At 36.0% G+C, this 22,840-nt stretch overlaps 1 protein-coding gene across 5 annotated transcripts in view; it reads left to right on the top strand.

Moving 5' to 3' along the window:
- The window catches only part of Magi2 (membrane associated guanylate kinase, WW and PDZ domain containing 2), a 1,275,072-nt gene that overhangs the window by 1,040,320 nt on the left and 211,912 nt on the right, over positions 1-22,840 (top strand). For all 5 annotated transcript variants that reach the window (XM_048786215.1, XM_048786214.1, XM_048786217.1 and 2 more), the window contains exon 10: positions 6,774-7,412. In XM_048786215.1, the coding sequence (XP_048642172.1) occupies positions 6,774-7,412 (639 nt within the window). The remainder of the gene's footprint in view (positions 1-6,773; positions 7,413-22,840) is intronic.

Genomic DNA, 22,840 nt, shown 5'->3' with positions numbered 1-22,840 from the left:
CTTCTAGTCCAGTTCTGTCTTTTTTGTAACATGAAACATGGCTCATGGTAGTAATTGAATATATGTATTATCTTTTTTGTGGGGAAGGTGTATACAGAAGATTGAACTCAGGGGCACTTGACCACTGAGCCACATCCCCAGCCCTACTTTGTGTTTTATTTAGAGACAGGGTCTCACTGAATTGCTTAGTGTCTCGCCACTGCTGAGGCCGGCTTTGAACTCGAAATTCTCCTGTCTCAGCCTCCCAGGCCACTGGGATTACAGGCATGTGCCACCATGCCCTGCTGTATGTATTATCTTTGCTGGAAAAATTAATGAATAAATGAGGAATAAGACCCAGAAATCTTTTGAGCAACTAGTTATTGGCGTACCTGGCATAAAAACAAACCTCCTAACTTGAAAATTGTTGCTTTCTTTGTTATGCCACCCTTGGCTTCAGGATGTATAGAACATTACTAAAACCTTATCTGAACCTTATTTTAATGCTAATGAGCTTGATTCACCTCATTTTTATTTCAATGTCATTTATGTTTCACATAAAAATTCATAAATTGAAATTCTTCTGATGAAAGAATTTTACATTCCATAACCTAAGCATTTGTTTTTGTCTACCAAATTTTGATGAGCTATATTCAAACAGACGCTTAAAGTCAGTAGGACCACAGTAAGGTTCAGTTCCAAAGCGGAATTCTTTTCCAACTGATGTCTGCTTTTATAACTCTCACTTTAAGAGGAGCACTTGGGAGTTTTATAAATGGCTTCAAATGGTTCTAAAAGAATGATGCTCTTGTCTTTATAAGAACAGAAATAGAGGAAATTATTTTTATTTTTAGCAAAAGAAATTAGATTTAGATATAAGAAAAAATATTTGAGCAATAAGAGGCATAGACACTTATAGCCGATCATCAAGGAAAGTGAGGAAAAAGACAAGGACCAGTTTATCTCTGGAGCCTTTCCACTTTGTGACCCAGTTGAGAGCATGCCAAGCCCCACACATCTGGTGATCTGCATGCTACCCAGAGCCACCACCACACAGTTCAGATCTGCATCTGTCCACCTAAGCCCTCCACTCCAACCACACTGTGTTCAAATTCCAGAAGGGAATGCGCAATCCAAGGATGCTTTTACAAAGCACTAGTCTTCCTCACTGGGAAATGGTAGAAGAATGAGCATATCTCTCCTTTCAAATATTTATGAGAACATTAGCAAATAGTTTCATAGAATTTAGTAGCTTCTTTAATTTTTTTTTAAATTAGGATTTATTCTTTCTCCTAGCTTTTTTTTTTTTACTTTCTAACCTTTGCCAGCCATTTAAAATTGTTTAAATATATGTATTTTTATATAGAACATATGGGATGCTTCACCATTTACATAACATTTTCACAGACAGCATCTCTTCCCTCTGAGGTGGGTAGAACAGCTATTATTGTCCTTTTGTAGATGAGGAAACTCATGTTAAATTAATTGTTCAGAGATCAGCACAAGGAGACCCAACTTTGGGTCTTGGTCCATCTACCATACCACAATGCTTCACTTTGGAAAATAAATTTCAACAAGAATAATTATTTTCAGTTTTAACTGAGGTATGAGAAGCACACCTCCAAAGGTACATGTCAGCATTGATTATGTTGCGAAATATAATGAACTCGGATAAACATTATGATTATAATATGTGCATTTTTACAAAAGTATGTATTGTTACAAACTAACAGAAGCTTCAGAAAATAAAGTTCAAACAAATCAGCTGAAAAGAAACAACAAAACAATAATTTTTTAATGCAGAGTGCATGCAACTGGTAGAATGGGAGCTGTAGTGAGAATTTTTTGGCTTTTTTCAGAAATCTATTTGACTTGGAAAAAGCAGAAGTTAGAAACACTAAAGTGGAGGTAGTAAATTTAGCTATGAAATCTTTTCCAGTTTTCCTCTGATTAAATCTTTCCATCCTGTATTCAGTGAGAATCTATCCTAGATATCTAAAGAATTTTCAGCATAGTAATGGTTCTGTGTATATTATGGGGAAAACTGGGAATAGGTAGGAATCCCACAGAAGAATATGGTCCAAAATGAACTTTCAAGTCACAAACATGAGATGGGAGTGATTTGAGTAGGGAAAATGGAAGACGTCTTTCAAGAGGAAGGAAAGAAATGAATTTGTTGGGATGAAGTTATCCATAGAAAGGAATTAGACATGATCATAGAAGATTAGCAGAATTCAACCAAAATGCAAGTTGGAAGTTGTGAATAGTAAAGATCCAGCTTCATAAGATGGTAACTTATTGGCTGGTGAAGAGAGAAATAAGTAGGAAGGACTATTAGTGAAGAGGGTGGACAAGTAGGTCTAGAGAATGAGTAGTTTGAACTTGATGAAATAGACTCTAAGATGAGAATTATTTTAGTCTAGTCCAAGATTGTGCTTAAGGAAAGTAGACAGCACTAGTAAGAGACGCTGAAAAAGAAGATTCTATAGGCCACAGTGACTCAAAGAAGGTGGGAGTAGAGATACACAAAAATAACTCCGACTTAAACAATGCTTTATGAAAAGTGCCCTGTTTTATCCAAAATGATGAGGTGTCCATGAGCTATCCAATGCTGCATTTTGATTTCCATGACTAAGAGAGAGATTATTTTAGAACATATTCTCATAAAGGACAATTTTAAACCTCCTGTTTCATCAGCCTCACTCTCCCTCACTTGCTCTTTAAAACTCCTGGTTGGGAGTCAGGTCATTGTGAGACCACACCTACAGGGACTCCAGTCTCATCAGTCACACTCATCTTGACCAAGAGGATTCAGGTCAATAGCCCTAAAACTATCTGGCCTAAATATGGCCGTGTAGGAAACAATGTACCCTTCCAGGCAATATAGTTATGAAAATATGCACTGAGCTTTCAAAAAATGTATCATCTTATTTTTACAGAAAACCTTTCCTTGGTAAAATTAAAAGTGTTTTCACAAGCATGATCTCATTCTCACAGTAGCCCTGCAACCAAGGAAATGGAGGAGATATTTTAATTCCCATTTTATGAAAGAAGTTAAGAGATGGCAAGATCAAATGACTCCTTTACCATTCTCCCTCTTAAGTAGGCCAGAAGGTTGGAGCTAGAGCCAAAGTTCCTAAGGACATCTCTTTTTGTGCTCTTAAACCCAGTCTTTCTCAGGAGTTGGCTTGGCACTATGGGATGATATATACCAGGTGGCTCATATTTTTCTTTCACAACATGTAAATGACATTCATACAACACAGTTTATAAATATCCTACCCAATCAGTTCTATCTGCACAAGCAAATGTTTGCTTACATCTCTGTCTTCAGAATTTTTTTGACTTGACACATTATCTAGGCATCTAAAGTGGACAGTTTAGTACTGTCAGGTGTTAGATAGTTTTATGCTTTGATAACTGAGCACTCATCTTTTACATTCAGAGATCTATGTAACTCCTAAAGATATTGTTGGGGCATTCTTTATTGCTTGCTTGATGGCTTGAAAAATTGCTCTGAGTGGAAAATATCCATAAATTTTAAAAGGCACCCTAACTAAGAATCATAGACAGTTTTCGTTTCCATTTTGAAATAGAAAGATCACATTAAAAATAAAAAAAAATAAGTAACATTAATCAATATAATTCAAATGACTATTCTTTAGACCTGGCATTGGAACCTAGAAAGCTTTGAGCATTACCCTTAGTTCTTTTCCCCTAGCAGAAGGGAGGGGAAAATAAAATATGCTTGGGGACTGGGGAGGGGCTCATCAGCATTGGTTAAGTTAGGGAAAGCTTTAGAGGAAAGTGGCATCCGTTACCTTCCTGCCCTTTGTTGCTCACTCTCTGAAACCCAGTGCTTCCACAGTCATATTCAAGTTGTCCTTGATTGTCACTCTCATGGGGGTATCTTGATGGGAATGTTTGGATTTTATAGAGGGATAAAATCAAGAACAAATAATAACTACTAAAATAGCAATCATCATTGCATGACGATTTACAGCTTACAAACCTTTCACTTCTATAGTCTTATAAGTTATTTCCAAGAAAACAGTAAGTTGATATTATTATTGTTCTTCATTACTTTAGAAGGCTCTGAGTCACAGAGGATTCAAGTGAGTTTTTGGAAGTCACACAGCTGGTAGGTGATGGAGTGAAAGCCTAGACCAGTCTTTACTGCTATCCCAGGCAGTCTCCCAACCCACAGAGAATGTTGAATAAAGAATGCATGTGGTCATCAAAAATAGTCAACAGGAAAAATAAAAAAGAGTCACCAAATAGGAATATTGGGGAAATGAGATGCATCAAGAGGAAACCCAAATCGTCAATAAATATATGGAAACATGCTTACCCCCCACTAGCAATCTGGGAAATGCAAGTTAAAACCATGATCACATCAACTAGATTTATAAAAATTAAGTCTGAGTATAACAAGTGTTGGGCCAGATGAGGAGCAATGAAAATTCTGACACACTACCAATTATGGTGTTAATCAATATGACCCATTTGTTGATCTTTTGCCCTTATCTAACAGGAAGATCACATGGCCTGTGCTCAGCAATTCTATGACAAGGTTCATAGCTCAGAAGAACACTCCCACAGAGCACAGGAGCCATGGAAAGAGGTTCATAATAAGAGTAATTTTTAATAGGCAAAAATTTGTAAGAATCCAAGTGTCTATTAATAAGAAAATGAATAAATCTTAATAAATAGTAATATAGCCATTCAATAGATAATATGTTTCAATGAAAATTAATGAATTAAAGATATAAGTATCAAATAGATGAGTATCACAAATACATTTTAAGGAAACAGAATATTAAAATGTTAAATTTACAAAAGATATAAAACATGCAAAGCATTTTAGGGATTATCATTATCTGGGGGTTAGAAATAATCTCCTATGAGTATCCAAGTATGACATAAGCACATGTAAATGACAAGCCTCAAATGCAGGACAATGGTTATTTTTGGAAATGGCAATATGGGAACACAAGTAGGAGACAAGATGCTAACCAAAATGGTTTCAACTACTATGAGCAATTTTGTAATCATTAAGTTGAAAGGTTGTACACAGGTGTTTATTTTTCTTTCAATCTTTAAAATATGTATAACATATCATAATATTTAAAAATATAAGAGGCAAAAGAAGGAAAAAGAATCTATCTCAATCAGACACTTCTCTGGGACTCTGAGATAATCAGAATTAATTGAAAATAATGCCAAAGCTTCCCTGACTGTTCCAACCCTCTAAAGAGGAATTACAGTAGCAGAGAGGGGATCCTAGTTCAGTTCTGAGTCCTGACTCAGAGTCCCAGTCACCTCACCAGCACCCTCTCTGGTAGATGTAATAAAAGAGAAAATTTCCATCTGACCATCACATGGCTGGGACGTTTTCCAGAGGCAAACGTATCCTAATTTCCTGGCAATGCATGTTTGTTTTCTAGCTTAGCACCTTTGAACAGTTCTCTTGCATTTGAGAGAAGTGTCAATCAAGTCAATGCTGTCAAGGGCACTTTACTTAGGATTGTTTTGTTCATAGATTTATTTATTTTTAAGTGAATTCAGTGAAGAAATCATGTTGTAGCGCAAACTTATTAAAAGCTAGAAAAATATTTAATTCTGAATGTTAAACTCAGTGTTTTCATTTTGAGTGTTTGCAATCTTAATGGACACAGAATTCTCAGAATAAATCCCTAACCATGGTCACTATCCATTTCAGAATTATCCTGAAAAATTGATGTCTACTGTTGTTCATTTGACAGTCTGTAAGAATATGTCTCTTTACCCCTCCTATACTCTTCAGTATAATCAGAAACAATCTCTATTTGCAAGTTCAATTTTCAATTATTATGGTTTTTGAGGATAAAAATACCAATCCATGATAGAACAATTCTCCAAAAATAAAATTGTTATTCATACGTAATTGAAAATTTTAAAACAATTATCTCAAACAACCATGTCTTTCTGCATTTTAAGAAGGAAAAATTATTCTTCTGAATGTTTTAAAATGAACAATTTGTATTCAGGGCATTTCTCCTATCATAAAGTTAGCTTCTAACTGTTAGACCTCTGCAAATATGTTATAATTCATTGGAGAGGAAAGACAAATGTCATTGTTGAAAATGATCAACAGAAATATCAATTTATCTAAGATTAGAGGATGAGCCTATAGCAGCTTCTGGTTTGAATGCCAGTGTCCCAAATCTTTTGCATCCTATTTTAACAACAATTTAATAATGGTCCACCTTTATTGAGAGTTCACCATGTTTTAGGCACGGTGCCAAACATTTTTCCTTCATTATATCATTTCATCTTCATAACAACTTTACAAATGAAGAACTGTGGTACCAAACACCCAGATACGAGTGCTTCCTTTTTCATCCAAATCTCATGGCTATCACTTCTCAGTAGTTTGGAAACTCTATTAACTGAACTGCACCAAAAATAAAAGTGAGGATGAAAAAGAAGCTTACAATCTATGTTTCTTCAAGGCACAAACTCTTCTAACCTTTTCTTTCTTAGCCTCCCTTTCTGAATATGAAGTTGTTTCTGAATTTCAAGAATAACCAAAGAGTCTTTTTTTCCCAGTATTTGATCATTTTATTTGTTGGCAGACCTGTTGTAACCTTGAGTCACCTACAGTGAATTTAAGTATTATTCTAATTGATTTTCTCACTGCTTACTGAGACACCAAGCACCTCTTTCACTAGTCTCATAAATAATTCCATTTTTCTCTGTTGACGTTAATTGAACTTACCTCATGTTGTCAATCTCTCTTTTTTCCCTTGCAGGTGATGTCATTGTCTATATTAATGAAGTTTGTGTCCTTGGACACACTCATGCAGATGTTGTCAAACTTTTCCAGTCTGTTCCCATTGGTCAGAGTGTCAACCTGGTATTGTGTCGTGGCTACCCTTTGCCCTTTGATCCTGAAGATCCTGCTAACAGCATGGTGCCACCCCTTGCAATAATGGAGAGGCCACCTCCAGTGATGGTCAATGGAAGACATAACTATGAAACCTATTTGGAATACATTTCTCGGACCTCACAGTCAGTTCCAGATATAACAGATCGGCCACCTCATTCTTTGCACTCCATGCCAGCCGATGGTCAGCTAGATGGCACGTATCCACCACCTGTCCATGACGACAATGTGTCTATGGCTTCATCTGGGGCCACCCAAGCTGAACTTATGACCTTAACCATTGTGAAAGGTGCCCAGGGCTTTGGCTTCACTATTGCTGACAGTCCTACAGGACAGCGAGTGAAACAAATACTTGACATTCAGGGATGCCCTGGCCTGTGTGAAGGCGACCTCATTGTTGAGATCAACCAGCAGAATGTACAGAACCTGAGCCATACAGAAGTAGTGGATATACTTAAGGACTGCCCTATCGGAAGTGAGACTTCTTTGATCATCCATCGAGGAGGTAAGACACACACTGACTCAGCAATGTAGTAAAATGGCCAGACCCTTTATAATATGGTTAAAATGGAGGTTTCTGTAGGGGGGAAAGAAATCGTGCTTCTAATTTTCTTCTAATGTTTTCATGAAGAAAACATGAACATGGGAAACTCTTTTTTTTAATTTTGATAATACATATTTTCATATTTTATATCTAACAACAATAATAGTGCTTTCAATATATTGACATGAACTTGGACAGTAAATATTGAATCCCCATGAATGAGCTGTATTTCCAACATTCATTAGTACACCAGTTATAGAAAATTCAGTCTGGTTGCCCATTGATTTAAGTAAGAAACCTGCTTTTCCAATGTAAGCAATGCTTTGAATTGTGCCTGGGATTCCAGACCAGGAGGTGGAAGCTAGTTCAACTCTTGCTAATCTCAATAAGGATTAATCTCAATAATTAGGAGCTATGTTGCTATTAAAAAATATCCTTTCAGAGTGCTTAATAGGGTTTTTCAGGACACTTCTTCCACTATTTTAGGACACTATTATAGATAATGTTGTTGAAGCAACACCTTATCTCCGTGCTCCAGCAACAGTTATCCATGGGGCCTCCCATGACCCAGGAAGTAAGTAGAGTTGAAACTCTGGGCTGAATATTCTGAGTGACATCTGGAAATGGGAACAGGGAAGAGAGTGGTGTGAGTTCTGATTCCTTCTTCTCTACTTTCTCTGTGGGGAAGGAATGGGGCAAAGCTGAGCATTCCCCCTTCACTTCTCTGCTGCTGAACTCTTTTTGACCAGTGAAACTGGGGCAGGAAGGAGGAAAGGGGTCACTGATAAAGATACCACAAAGCAGAATGTAAAGAAACTATTGTCATGTATATAAGAAATAAATAAAAAATAAAAATAAACTGAGGTTAGTAAAATATTGAGATCAATAGAAAAAGAAAAAAAAGACTCAGGGGAAGTCTTGTTTTTCTCATCTACCAGTTGTGGGACTTAGAACTCGTAAAGTCTATGAGCCACATCTGGTCTGTTACTACAGGACAGTAATGCCACCTCCCCCAGTGGTAGTGTCCTAGAACTGAGTGTCCCACAGTAGGTGCTCGCTATTTATCTGTTGAGTCTCAATTAGCACTGAAGCTTCAGCAGAGATGGCTCAGAAGGAGCAGTGCTGTGAGGAACTCAGGCATGAAGAACGCAACGTATGGCAGACATACGTGATCGCCTATTTGAAGTGCTAAACTCAACATGAAAGCCCTGCCAGTTTGCAAGTGAAAGAAATCAAAGTTGAAAGAAGCAACATTTGTGATTTATTTCACCCTCTTCAAGGAAGTATTATGTTGTTGATTCACCAAATACTTTGTAATTGTGAACAACACTATAAAAAGTATTATGTGCCTACATTACAAAGGGAAATTAATAGAATAACAAAATAACCTTAAATTTGCTCTTCTTAAGGAGTTGTTACAAAATTGGATTTTGGTAATTAAAATGTTGACAATGGATTTTAATTGTTCCCATGGCTTAAGATTAATACACATATTCCTAATTAACTAGCTGTCATGTTCATAATGTCCAATTTAAAAATCAAACTTTGGGAACAGTTTCTTGATGTTAGTATAACAGAAAGCCACCATGCAGGATCCACTCCATGATTCACAGAAATGAATTTGGTTGCATTTAAAATGGCTTCTTAGTAAGAAAAGTGACTTTGAAATACTTTATTTATATTATTACTTTATTTTATATTACTTTATTTATGTTATTAAATTTTGGACATTTCTGAAAACATTTTTCTGTGTGCCTACTTTTAGCTAGAGTCCCTGCTCACACCCCCACTCCCTCATTCTCTTGCTTTCTCGTTTAATACTCAGGTAATCAAAGTTTTGTTAGCATTTTGCTTGTGTGGGGGGAGGTGAGTGCTTTGCTTTTATATTTTGGCTAGTGTAGAATTGCAGGATGTAGTAGGCTGAGATAATTAGAATACTTCTAGTCACAGACCTCTTGAGTTTTCCCGAATTCCCACAATGTGCACCCATCGGAAATTAGCACCATTTTTTTGTGGTAAGTTTCACTTTGATGATCTTATTACAGGCTACTCAGAAGTGCTCCTGACCTGAGCAGGGTCACCAGCCCAGTCCTTATATCAGGACCATGGTTGGTTGATTGTTTTTAATTATTTACTACTACTTTTTTATTTATGATGTAATAATGTACATGGTTTAATTCTTTAAGCAAATAATGTCAGAAAATACACAATGAAAAGTAATTATCTGTTCTATACCATATTTTAAAGTCCTTTTTCCCAGAGGCAAACATGTTTTTGGTATATATACTTCCAGAAAGTTTATCATCTATTGGTACACATATGAATATATGTGCTATATGTGATATAGGTAGGATGATATAAAAATATTTTGCCTCAAAGTGTCTTGGTTATAAGGATGTTTTTAACTTTTGAAATATGTGCCATGCATAATTTACATGCTATAAAATTTACAAAGTATTACAAGTATATACACTTCATTAAGTTTTGCTAAAATGCTAGAGTTGTATAACAAGCACCATCATCTGTGAATCATCCATCATCCTGAGTTCCTTCTTTCCCATTGTTTGCCTATTCCCTCTCCTACCTCTAGTCCCAGGTAACCAAAAATTTGCTTTCTAAATAGTTTATTTTTGTAAATAGAATATTTTTATAAGTTGAATCATAGAGTATATAGTATTTTTCATAGCATAAAAATTTTAGGAATTATTCAATAGATGTGTAACCAAGTAGTTTGTTTCTTTTACTACACAGTAGTATTCCATTGTATGGACCTTTCTTGTATATTTGCCAGTGGGTAGGCATTTGACAAAACTGAATTTGCAGAAATGTGAAGGCTTACTTCTAGAATCTTTATTCTGTTTCACTGATCTGTATATCTACTTGTGCTAATAGCATGCTTTCAAGATTATTGTAGCTTTATGTTATGCCTTGAAATCAGAGAATGTTTGTGAATCCTCCAATTTTTTTTCCCTTTTCAAAATGATCTTGACTATTCAAGGTCCTTTGCATTCCCATAGACATAGAAATTTTATGATTGGATTTTTAATACTTTAAATAAAAGTCCTGCTGAGATTTCAGTATTATGTTGAATCTATAGTTTCCCAGATTAACATTAAGCCTTTCACTTCACATATGTATCTCTTCATTTATTTTGATCTTCTTTAATTTCTCTAGGCAATGGTTTATAATCTTCAGTGTGCAACTCTTGTACATTTGTTAAACTTATTCCTAGATGTTTTATTCTTTCTAATATTATTGTACATAAAATTATTCTTAATGTTATTTTCAATTATTCATTGCTAATATATATAAAAGTATTTGATTTTGATTTTGATCTTGTACACTGCAACTGTATCAAACTCACTTTTTATGTCTGGGGACTTTTGTAGCTTCCACAGTATTTTCTACATAGTTACTATTTCTTTCAGTAACACGTCTTCCTTTTCTCCTTTCCAGCTTGTATGCCTTTGAAAGCTTCCCTTTGCCTTATTATACAATCTAGAACTCTCTGCATGCTGTCGAGTAGGAAACATACAAGCAGACGTCCTTACCTTCCCTAGTTAAAAGAGAAAGCTTTAGCCTTAGAACATTAAGTATGATTTTTAGGTGCAGGGTCTTTATATGCCCTTATCAAGTTGAGAGAGTTTTATTTAATTAGACTTTTAATAATCAATGGGTCTTGAGCTTCATCAAATTTTTTCTGCATCTATTAAAATGACCATGTAATTTTATTTTGTTATCCTGTTAAAATAGTATATTATGTAATATAATTTTTAGATGTTGGACTAATTTTATATTCCTAGTTTAACTCCACTTGGTCACGGTGTCTCATTTTTTTTATTTTTTATTTTTTGTAAGTTGTTGGATTCTGTTTCCATATATTTTGCTAAGGATTTTTAAACCTGCTTGGGCAGGGGGTCGTTCTGTTGTTTTCTTTACATGTGATGTCTCTGTCTGGATGAAAGAGCCAACCCCCTTTGCTTTCTAAAAAAATTTGGGTTCACATAGTATTTCTGCCTTAAAAGTTTGATAGAATTCCCTCATGGAGTCATCTAGGCTAGGCTTTTATTTGTTAAAATATCTTTTTAGTTGTTAACTCAATTTCTTTTCTTGTTTTAGGTCTCTTCCAGTTTTCTTTTTCTTTGTGAATCAATTTTGGTAATTTGTGTTTCTGTATCTAAGAACCAACTTTTGGATTCATTGATTTTCTTTGTCTTTCCAGGGGAGGGAGGTGTTTGTTTTGTTTCAATAGTTTCTACTCTAATCTTTCTAATTTCATCTCTTCAACTTATTTGTGTTTGGTCTACTTTCCTTTTCTATCTTTTTGAAGTAGATGCTCAGATGAAGGATTTTAGTTCTCTTTCTAATAAAGACATTTAATGCTACAAATTCACTTTAAACACTTCTTTAGCTGAATTCCACAACTTTTGAAATACCATGCTTTCCTTTTTCACTCAGCTCAAGATATTTTCTTAATTTTCTTGTAATTTCTTCTTTGGATCATAGATTACTTAGAAATGTGTTACTTATTTTTCAAACATTTGGGATTTTCTAATTCTTCTTCTATTGTTGATTTTTAATCATTTGATTGTGGAAGACTTAATTTATATGATTTCAGGTCTTATTAATGTATTGCACTTGTATAATAGCTTAGTGTCTTGCCTTCTTAATTTAATTTGTTTTGAAGGGTTTTATATATGCATTCAGAAATATGTTCCATTATTTTAATCTTACAATCAGATGCTCTCAAATGGATATTTTTGTTGTTTTCAGTCATTTTCTATTATAAAAATAATGTATCTCTAATCTATCTGCACAAGAGCATAGAGCTATAATAATCTATAATATAGATTCATTTTTTTCGTTCCCTTTTCTTCTTAAACACCCACTGTGTGACAGACTATTTTTTTTTATTTGTGTTTTGTTTTGTTTGGCACTGGAGACAAAGTAATCAACAGAGCTAAATGTATCCTTTTTCTCATGGAGTTAATATTCTATTGGACAGAGACAAATGGGTAATAAATACCAATGTAAGTATATTCTTTCTTTATTGCATTTATATCTACCCCCAGAGCTTTTATATCATCTTATTTCTCTCTTTGTTTTCTTTATTTCATTCCGTGGGCTTTGGGCACATACATTCATGCCACATAGAATTAACAAACACTTTGCCTCCTGTTTTCTTATTTGCATACCTCTGACTCATTTGATACACTTAACTGCTGTTTCTTGAACAATATTAATAATGGAGATTATGGAAATTTTTGTCTTAATTCATGAGTTAAGTGGAAACAGTCTCATTTATACAATCAATCACAACACTGGCTTTTCACTTTGAGATTAATTTTACCATGTTAAGGACATGCCCCTCAACTCCATTTCATTAGGAATCTTTATCAAAAATGGATAATGTCAGGACTTGGGTTGTGGCTCAGTGATAGAGCACTTGCCTAGCATGTGTGAGTTATTGGGTTCGATTCTCACTACCACATATAAATATATGAAGAAAATAAAGGCCCATCAACATCTAAAAAAATATTTTTTAAAAAATGGATAATGTGACTAGGCATGGTGGCACATGCCTGTAATCCCAGTGACTCAACAGGCTAATAGATCCCAAATTCAGGGCAGCCTCAGCAACTTAAAACTTAAACTTTGAAACCTTGTCTCAAAATAAAAAATAAAAGGGGTTAAGGAAGTAGCTCAATGCTAGAACATCCCTGCATTCAGTCCCCAGCATGGCAAAAAAGAAAAAATGTATAACTAATTTTATCAAAAGCTTTCTTGGCATCTATGAAAATGATAGTTATCTTCTCCTTTAATTTATCACTGTGATAAATTGTATTAAGGGATTCATTAGTATTGGACTATCCAAAATTCTATTTGTTTATGTAAAACTTTGCATTAACATTAATTTATGATATTGGTCTGAAATTTTCTTTGTTTGTTAGACTTTTACTATTAAAGTTATGCTCTTCATAAAAGCAATAGCTCTCCTTTCTCTGCTAGGAAACAATTGCATTGAAATTATCTACAATGTACATCGTTGAAGTGATCTAGTTCTGGTGTATTGTGTTTTGTTTTTTATTTTTGTTGTTGTTGTTGTTATTGTTGTTTGGTTTGTTTAGTTTGGTTTGATGTAAGGATCTGCACCCTCTTAGAACTTTCTCATTTTCTTCCATCATGATTAATCTTAGAGTTTCTGTATTGCCTGGGCTCAGTTTTTATAATGTATGATTGTCCTTTAAAATTATCTCTCTCAGTCATGTTTTCCAATATATTTCAATAGCATTCTCTATTTTTATTGCAATTTCCACTTTACCTAAAAGTATTTCTATTATTCTCATTTCTTAGTAGTGCTATTTTCTTAATTAGACTGACTAACATTTTTATATTTTAATGGTTCAGGAAATATACTAGTTTATTTATAAATAATTTGTTGGCTAATGCTCAGCCTAATATGGAACAGGAAATCATTACAGTCTTTGCAATGGAGGCTCTTTGATGTCTGGGATAAAGAAAACCCAGGCTGATTGCCAGCATCAATGCTTATCTAACATTTTTCTCTGATTTAGATTAAAATTCAACAAAGTTCCATATATTATTTGTGAACCTCCTTTAAATTGCATTTGATTGGGTTTTGAAACTTTCTCTTCCTATACCTATTCTTCCCTTTTTATGCAGAATATATTAGATAATGCAAAACTTCTCTTTTTTAACATTAAAAGAAAATTCAATGTTTGAAGTGCACCATAGATTATATCAGAGCTTTGTTTGAGGAAAAAGCATAAAATTATATACAAAGACAATTGTATTTATATAAAAAAATTCTTCAAAATTTCAAAATAAACGTAATTATCAGAAGAAATATTGTATCCCAATTTTAAACTATATAGAGAAAAATATGAAAAGTAATGCTATAAGAACTATTGGTATTTTTAATAGTTCTAATACTTTTTTCTAAAACATTTTTAACTAAAAATAATTTCATATTCATGGGGAAAAAATGCAGGTACACCATGTACTATTTGCCCATGTCACTGTTAATATTTGGTCCTACTTGTTTCATAGGTTGAATGTGTGTGCATGTGTGTGTATGTGTGTTTTTGAACTATTTGAGAGTAAGTTTCATACATTAATCCCTTTACCCCAAAATATTTTTGTATTTGTTTCATGTTGCTCTTTGTTTGGAGAAATATTCAAGTAGTCACTTGGTTAAAGCTATAGAAGACACTTTTAATGAAGCAGTTAGGAAAAATCCACCATGACCACATAAACAAATAAAAGACTTAAGAAATCATCAAAACATGTTTAAGCAGCAAAAACAGATTTAAAGTCTCACCAGTCATAAGGATCTGACACAGGAACATTTCTGACAGAAAAGCACAGGTTATTTGAAAATATTGGTATTCCGAGAGATTAGGAGAATTTCAAAATGAATATTCCACATTGAATATTATTCAAAATAATCTGACTTTCCATTTGGTGTCAGTATATAAAAATACACGACTTAGTACCAAATCTGCAGCATGAGTTGTAAATGGCATGATATACTGGCTGCTGTATTAACAAATATGCCTTCAAGTCTTAGTAACTTAACACAATAACATTCTGCTCTCTATTCATGTAATTTCCAGCACATGTGTTCCTATATTGGCATATCTCTTAGCTCTCCTCCAAACAGGGATCCAGGCTTCTTCTTTCTGGTAGATCTCTGTATACTGTGACCTACCAGATCACATGAATCTCAGAAGACATCCCCCTACTAGGTGCTCCTTAACCAGCTCACAGCTAAAATGAGAAACAGTGAGTGCAGTATCATTAAAAAAGGCTTCAGGGGCCAGTGCTAGAAGGGGTGTATATCACTTCTTTCCACATTGTATTGGTAAGAACTCTGTTCTGGATCCCATTAACCACACACACAAAAAGAAACAAAGAAAGCTAGGAGATGCCATTATGTGATACTCAGACATTTGAGGAATGGTTTGAATTCACACAAGTAGTAGACACTTCACCCTTGATAGTCCTCATATGTTATCTATACCTTGACCTGAATCTCAGGGATATATAATTATTGGTTATATTAAATCATAGATGAAAACTTTTGTGCTGTGATTTTGTATGGGCTTTTGAGGTACACTCAAGCCACCAGCATATCTATTAAATTTCAGAAAGCATTTTCATATTTTCATTTTCAACTTTCTTGAAAGAATTTAGAATTAGACTTAGGCTTATCCATAGTTCAGTAGCTCTGAACTATAAATATCCAAGTAGAGATATCTGAGTACATATCAATGACAATATACCCATCCTGAACATGAAAACACCATGGATCTCAGAAGACATACATATATGGGGAAATCGATGCAAAGATGACCCCGAGGATGAGAGAGAAAAGATAATGGGAATTCCTGCAGAGTTGTTGCCACACCACTTAGAAGTAGCAGAAACAAAACTCAAACTGAAATCTTCTGACTATAAGTTTGTCGTTGTTGTTGTTGTTGTTGTTGTTATTGTTGTTTTGGTACAGGGATTGAACCCAGGGATGCTTCATCACTGAGTCACATCTCCAACCATTTTTATTTTTTATTTTGAGACAGGGTCTTGCTAAGTTGCTTAGGGCCTTGCTAAGTTGTGAGGCTGGCTTTAAACTTGCAATCCTCCTGCCTCAGCCTCCAAGCCACTAGGATTACAGGCATGTACCACTGCACCTGACCTGACTGTAAGATTTTACATTATATCAGTTTCCCCAAAATTTATGGAAAACAAATCTTTGATGGCTTCTGTTGGCCATTCTCCTTTGCTCTGAATTTATTATTTTCTTTCTTTGATCTACATTTAATAAGCATTTGATGAGGATTTACTGCATGCTCAGCACTGGTCTAGGTGTCAAGAATGCAGTCATAGCAAAGACTCTGCCTCAAGAAGATTATCTCCTAAGAGAAATTAGACAACAATTAATGAAATGCCTGCTGGGCATTGGAAAGAACTAAAACTGAAAAACAGGGTCACAGAGAGGAGAGTAGTGAATGAGAAAGTAGAGAGTAGTGGACAAGGAAGACAGTTCTCTTGGAGTGCAGAAATCAAAAGGAAGTGAGGCAGTGAACTGTATGGATATTGAAGAAAGAGCTTCCAGGGTCCTGGGGCAGGCTGTGCTTGGTGTAGACAGGTCAGCAACAAGGGGTTACTATGGCTGAAGCTCAGTAGGGAAGAGGTGGAATGTAGATGAGATCAGAGAGATTGGTGGGGGTGGAGCAAAACCGATCATGTAGTCTGGTGTAGCCACGGACCATATAAAGGATTTTGGGTTTCACTTTTGAATGAAATGATGAGCTGTGGTAACAGAAGAGTGACGTAACACAGTAAAAGGCTCATGCTGGCTGCTGTGTTGAGAATAGACTGTTGGTGAGCCAGGATGGAAACACAAAGATGAGCAAACGTTTTTCACAGCAATCCACACGAGAGATGAAGAAAGCTTGGAGAAGGACCATAGGAGTGAAGGTGGTGGGAAATGGAGAATATAATTCAAAGGAAGAACCACAGGACTTGACAATGGATGGTAATGGGGGATATAAGACAAAGAGGAATCCACACCTGCAAGATTTTTGACCTAAGCAACTAGAAGAGCAGTTGCCCTTTATTGATGAAAGGAATATGATAGATGAGCATGGGCATAGCGGGAAGAAGAGGGAATCAAGAGCCCTGTTTGGAACATTTCAAGCTTGAGTTGCCTCTTAAATATCCAAGTAGAGATGATTGGCAAGTGGAGGGTAGTTAAAGCCGGATACTGATTGAGAACATCTAGAGAGTGAGTATCAATAAGCAAGAGAAACATTCTAAGGACTGGGAGCCTCCAATTTTAAAGATCAGGGGGGTGACTAGCAAATGGCTATATAAAAGCATGGCTTGTAAAGGAAAAGAAACATTAACAGAGGGGTTCCTGCAGCTTTATGAAGGAAAATGTTTCAAGATGGAAGGGGTAAACAGTTGTGTCAAGTTCCGAGTGAAATCGGGATGAGAATTTAGAATTAAATTTGACAGAGGTTCAAATGAGTTAACATGACCACTCAAATCAGTTGGGAGAAAAAAATGAATTTTTTCTTCTGTTCGGTTGCCTAATTGATGAGAAGTCGATCAGTGTTTCAGTCACTTGAGAACAAAGCCCCCTTCATGTTTGAATCTGCAGTGTGCATTTATTTGCATGGACTGTGATTTTGTGTATACCTGGGGTGGGGAGATTATACTTTCTCCCTTTTCCATTATCCTGGATTATCTTTATTTTCTGCCATTCAACTCAAGTGAGACCAACTTCTCATCACCAAAAGAGCTAACTTTCCTGTTCATGCCAATGTCTAATTTATGTGAGATGTTCTGTGGCAGGTTCCAAAAGGAAGAGCTGTGATACTTAATATGTTTCTGCATCATTCATTGAAAGCTTATGAGGGGGGAATGGCAACCATTATCAAGGAGATTCTTGGAAACAAGTTAGTTTTCCAATCAGCCCTTTATCATAAAGTTCAAGTACATAAAAATAAAAAATTTAAAAATTGTAGTTTCACTTTAACTCAAAATGTACCCTGTTTTATCCCCTTACCCACATGTGCGCACACACGCATCAGTTAAGTGTAAGTGGGGTTAATTATCAATTTGTTCTATTTAAAATTATATCCATGAAATGACCATTTCTAAGTTTAAATGGAAGAAGAGATAGCAGAAGTGTTTTATAGATGGCAAATCCAATATGCATGTAACAAGATATAACTGTTAATCACTGACCTAATCTTAACCCTTTACTTATCCCATTTACTAATTTGAGAATATCTTCAATGCAGAACAGAAAAGAGTGAAGATATACATTCATCACAGTCACCTCTCCAGTTGCTCTAATGGAGATATACAGAAATGCCAATTCAGAGAAACTGCTGGTTTTTAAAATCTTAATTTAAAATAGCTAATTTCCCTCAAGAGCAAGGACTAAGTCTTATTTACCATTTTCTCTCAGAGCTTGGCATGCGCATTTGTTGAATTATTTTATTGTTATGACATTGGGGAGAGAACGATATTCACAAAACAAAATCAGGAAGATGCATGTGTGAGTCCAGCAATGCAGCTGAGTGTACAAAAACAGAACTATTTTTCTACAGATTTTCTTGTGTCAGGGTTTCTAAAGTGACCGTAGCAAAGCTCTGTCCTCTTTGGTCTTATACCACGCACTTGCCTAATTTGTCTTTCTTCTTCCTCTTTGTTCATTCCACAAATGTACCAAGTGCTATTCTAAATATGGAAACAGTGAGCAAAATAAATTCTTGTTATGGCATTTATCGCAAATGGGTAATAACATTAATCCTGTAAATCAACCCACCAGTAATACTAGTTCTAATGTGACTATAAAATTTGCCATTCCACAACATTCTCAGAAACAAACATACAGGATTAATGGCATTAGATGATGAAAAACTCACTTAACTGAAATCAGAATACCAGGTTTCTAGTACAATCTGTGCTGCTAATACACATGGTAACTTTGAGCATGTCAGGTTTTCTGGCCACCAGCTTGTTGTTTTTAAATCAAAGATAATGTGCAACATCCATATCATCTCGAACTCTAGCATTCTCAAGGTTTCTGAGTTACAACCGTGTCTTCATTAGTTGTAGATCCCAGGAGAAAGGAATCATTAAAGAATAGTTGGTTTTGTACATATTAACCATAAACCTAAATCCTGCTTCCTTCTGGTCCACAGTAGTAATTCCCTTGAGCTCACAGTCCTAAGTTTATTAATCTTATGCTACTTGGCAGTAGTAGCAGAATATGAGATTTCAAAAAAAATGAGGGATGAAAAAGGAAAAAGGCAATGAAGGTTTTAGCCAGTAATTCTAAAACTGTAGAAAGATGATCAAATTTATAATTACATAAAATACATTCAGTCAGTTCATGTGAATTACTTTTAAGTGTGGGGAAGGAATCCTCATGCCTTTTCATTAAGACTTTTTTCAAAAAAGTAACATCAAATATAAAAATAACCAGTATACAATATTTTTGCCAAGTAAGACTCAATTTTTTTCTGTTTCTATAAATTTTAATACCCAAATAACCAAAAAAATAACCATCTACCTCTTGAGTGTAATAAATTCTATTTTGACAATTATGCTGGTCATGTCAAGAAGACGTTTTGCCTCTGGAATGCTGCCGCAGTCTGGCTGGGCACAATCAGGAGCCACTTGTCAAAAGAAACTAACTTTATTTTTAGAACCACACACGCCAAACAAAACAGCCTCTCAGGAAAAATCCTCAGAACCTCAACTGCCACCACCGGCTTTCCACAAGCCTCTCTCTCCCACACAAGCCTCTTTCCACCTCCCACAATCCTCCTGCTCTTGAGGCCGATTGGCTGGGTCACGTGGGCGGAGCCAAAAAAGTCCCCCAATGAGCAGCTCCGTGGTCTGAAAGGGCAGGGAAACAGTCCAATGAGCATCACCGCAGAGGAGCCAATCAGCTAGATGTTGCTGGGGCCGAGGAGCCAATCAGCTAGATGTTGCTGGGGCCACTGTGAGCCAATCATCAGCCGGCAGCTGGAAGTTTGCTGGGGCCCCTTCGGCTGTGGCTCTCAACAGAATGCTAGTTGCTCAGGCATGAGAGCAGAAATTTATAGTGGACTGTGTGCAATTAGAGCTACATACAAGAGAATTCCAGATGGTAAATGCCAGAAATTTTGCCATGAAGACTGCTGAATCACAATGCTTACATATAATAGGTTCTTACTTGTTGCATAAATGAATGAAATCACCTACCGCATTATCTGGCTATAAAACATTATGAAGTCATGTTCATTTTCATATCACAGAATATGAAACCATAGACTTTTAATGAATATAAATTCTACCAAAAAGTACAAGTGAAAATAATTGCAGTTTTTATACCACATTAATGAAAGTTATGCTAATTGCCTTAAATTTAAAGAAAATGTATTATGTTTTGCCTCTCCTCCTAATTAGCATTATTTCACAATGTGGGGTACTTTTATGGAGAATTTTGTAGTGCATTAGATAAATCAGTTTTATATTTCCAGGAGAGTGAATTTTAATGAGTATGATAATGCATTTCATTTCAAAAACAGTTTTATGTTCCAAAGCGTCTTCTACTGGTAGATTGGGAAAAGTTGTTCCAAAGTAAAACTTCCACGTAAAATTTCAAATAAAATATAGTAAGAAGTATAAATGAATCCATTTCATATAAATGGGTATAAGTTTGGGATAAATATTTCATTTGAGCTATGTATTTTCTATATGTTAAAAAATATTCAAAATATTTATGCCAGCCATTTAAAGTGACTTGAATGTCTTCTAAATACTACTTGTCACCCTATATACAGAAAAAAATAAATGAAAACATTAATGACTATTAAAACATTAATTAAATCCATAGTAGCTGGGGTTAATTTAATATTCCATAATTCCAAGGGCTTATGTATAAATTCTTCTCTCACACCTCAGAAACTAGCCTATCATTTCTTCTTCCCTTCTGGTTTCAGAGGAAGACTTGTAGGTCTTTCATTCAAGGACATTAGCTTCATCTTGATTGGAAGGAAATCACTTCTGTCTACTCAAGGAGTTGCTTCATCAGTATCTTCCTTATCAGGGAAACTGTTATAATTTCCTTTTTCTATGGATACCTTACCCCAGCTTATATACTTGCCCAAATTTATCCCATCCTTTAAGACAATTGCCTTGATTCTGCATTGCCCTCCAGCAATGGTCCTTTCTCTTATCTTTTATTCACAGTCAACTTTCTTGAAAGACTATCCATTTATGTACCTACGTATATCCCACCCTATTCCATGAATCATTTAAGATAGCTATTCTTGGAGGAATAGTCTTCACTTCACATCTCTGCTTCCTTACCTGCTTTTGTACCTACTTTGTACCTACCTTTGTCTGGGTTTCTTTCCCCACTGTGCTTCTGAAAATCTTCTCTCTGAGGTTGACAATGGCTTCCTACTTAAAGTCAAAAGGGATTTCCCATTTCTTCCAGAATCTCTCCTCCCTTGGCTTTCAGGACACCAATCTCCTCTGGATAACCTCCTACTCCTTCTCAGACTCTCAGAATCCCTTTCTTTGTCCAATCCTTGAAAATTGACCTTCCCCAGCTTTGGTTGCTTATAACTCTTTTGTTAGATTATTTGAAACCATATCACCACAACCTTGGCCACCCAGAAAATGTTATCCACTTTTATCATTTTATTTCTCCTCTTAAAATCTGTTCTCCTGTTCCTTATTAACTTATCACATTTCAATATGAGTGCCTCTTATGTCCTATAAGTTTAAACAAGAACTTGTTATGGATATATTTGAAACAAATATATGACTTAGAATTAAAAACCATGTAAAAAAGTATAATGGTTAAAAGCAGCACCTCATTTTGCAATAATAAACTCCCTGAGTGGTCAAATCATGAATAAGCACTTTTGATCTTCGCTAACAGACCTGCTCAACTGACACCCACTTAGAGGTCTCCAGTAGGTTCCATAGTAAAGGAATAAATAAGGTCAATAAGCAGCCTTCTGGCTGGGTGTGGTGGCACAAGCCTGTAATCCTAGTGGCTTGGGAGGCCAAGCAGGAGGTTCTCAAGTTTGAGGCCAGCCTCAGCAAGGCACTAAGCAACTTAGCAAGACCATAGACCCTGTCTCAAAATTAAAAAATAAAACACAAAAAGGGGAGGAGATGTTGCTCAGTGGTTAACACCCCTGGGTTTAATCCTCAGTACTGAAAAAACAAAAAGCAAGAGTAAAGAGAAAAAGAAAACAAAAAAAGAAACAGCCTACTTCTTGCTTTCGTTTCAAAGCCCACAGCCAATCTATACAGCGAATGATGGCAGTTTTCTGGTGAGATCTTAGTTCTTCATATATTCATTTTTTCCCCAAGAACTGGAAACAATGATAAGAAGTATGAGAGAGGCTGTACCTTCATAAAGACACAGAATCCGAGAGCCGCCCCCCACCACCCGCACCTGCCAGGTAGGCGGAACTGTGACCACCAACAGAAAAGGCCCAGTGGCCCGCGGAGGGGCAGAGCTTCCAATCACTCCTGCAAGGTAGGCGGGCCGGTGACCCACCGGCAGAAGAGGAGCAGTGGCCTGCCAGAGCTGCTCCCTCCCCCCGCACCTGCAAGGTACACGGAACTGTGACCACCATCAGAACAGGCCAGACCTGCAACCGACAGAACAGGCCCAGTGGCCTGAGGAAGGGTAGAGCCGCCCCCCCCCCCGCGCCTGCAAGGTAGGTGGACCTGCAACCCACTGGCAGAACAGCCCCAGAGGCCTGCAGAGGGGCAGTGCCGCTGCCTGCGCCTGCAAAGTAGGCAGAACTGCGACCACCGACAGAACAAGCCTAGCG

Source organism: Marmota marmota, unplaced genomic scaffold, assembly GCF_001458135.2.
Source record: "Marmota marmota marmota unplaced genomic scaffold, marMar, whole genome shotgun sequence".
NCBI lineage: Eukaryota > Metazoa > Chordata > Mammalia > Rodentia > Sciuridae > Marmota > Marmota marmota.
The sequence above is the reverse complement of the archived record's forward strand: the minus strand, read 5'-3'. Positions and strand labels throughout refer to the sequence as shown.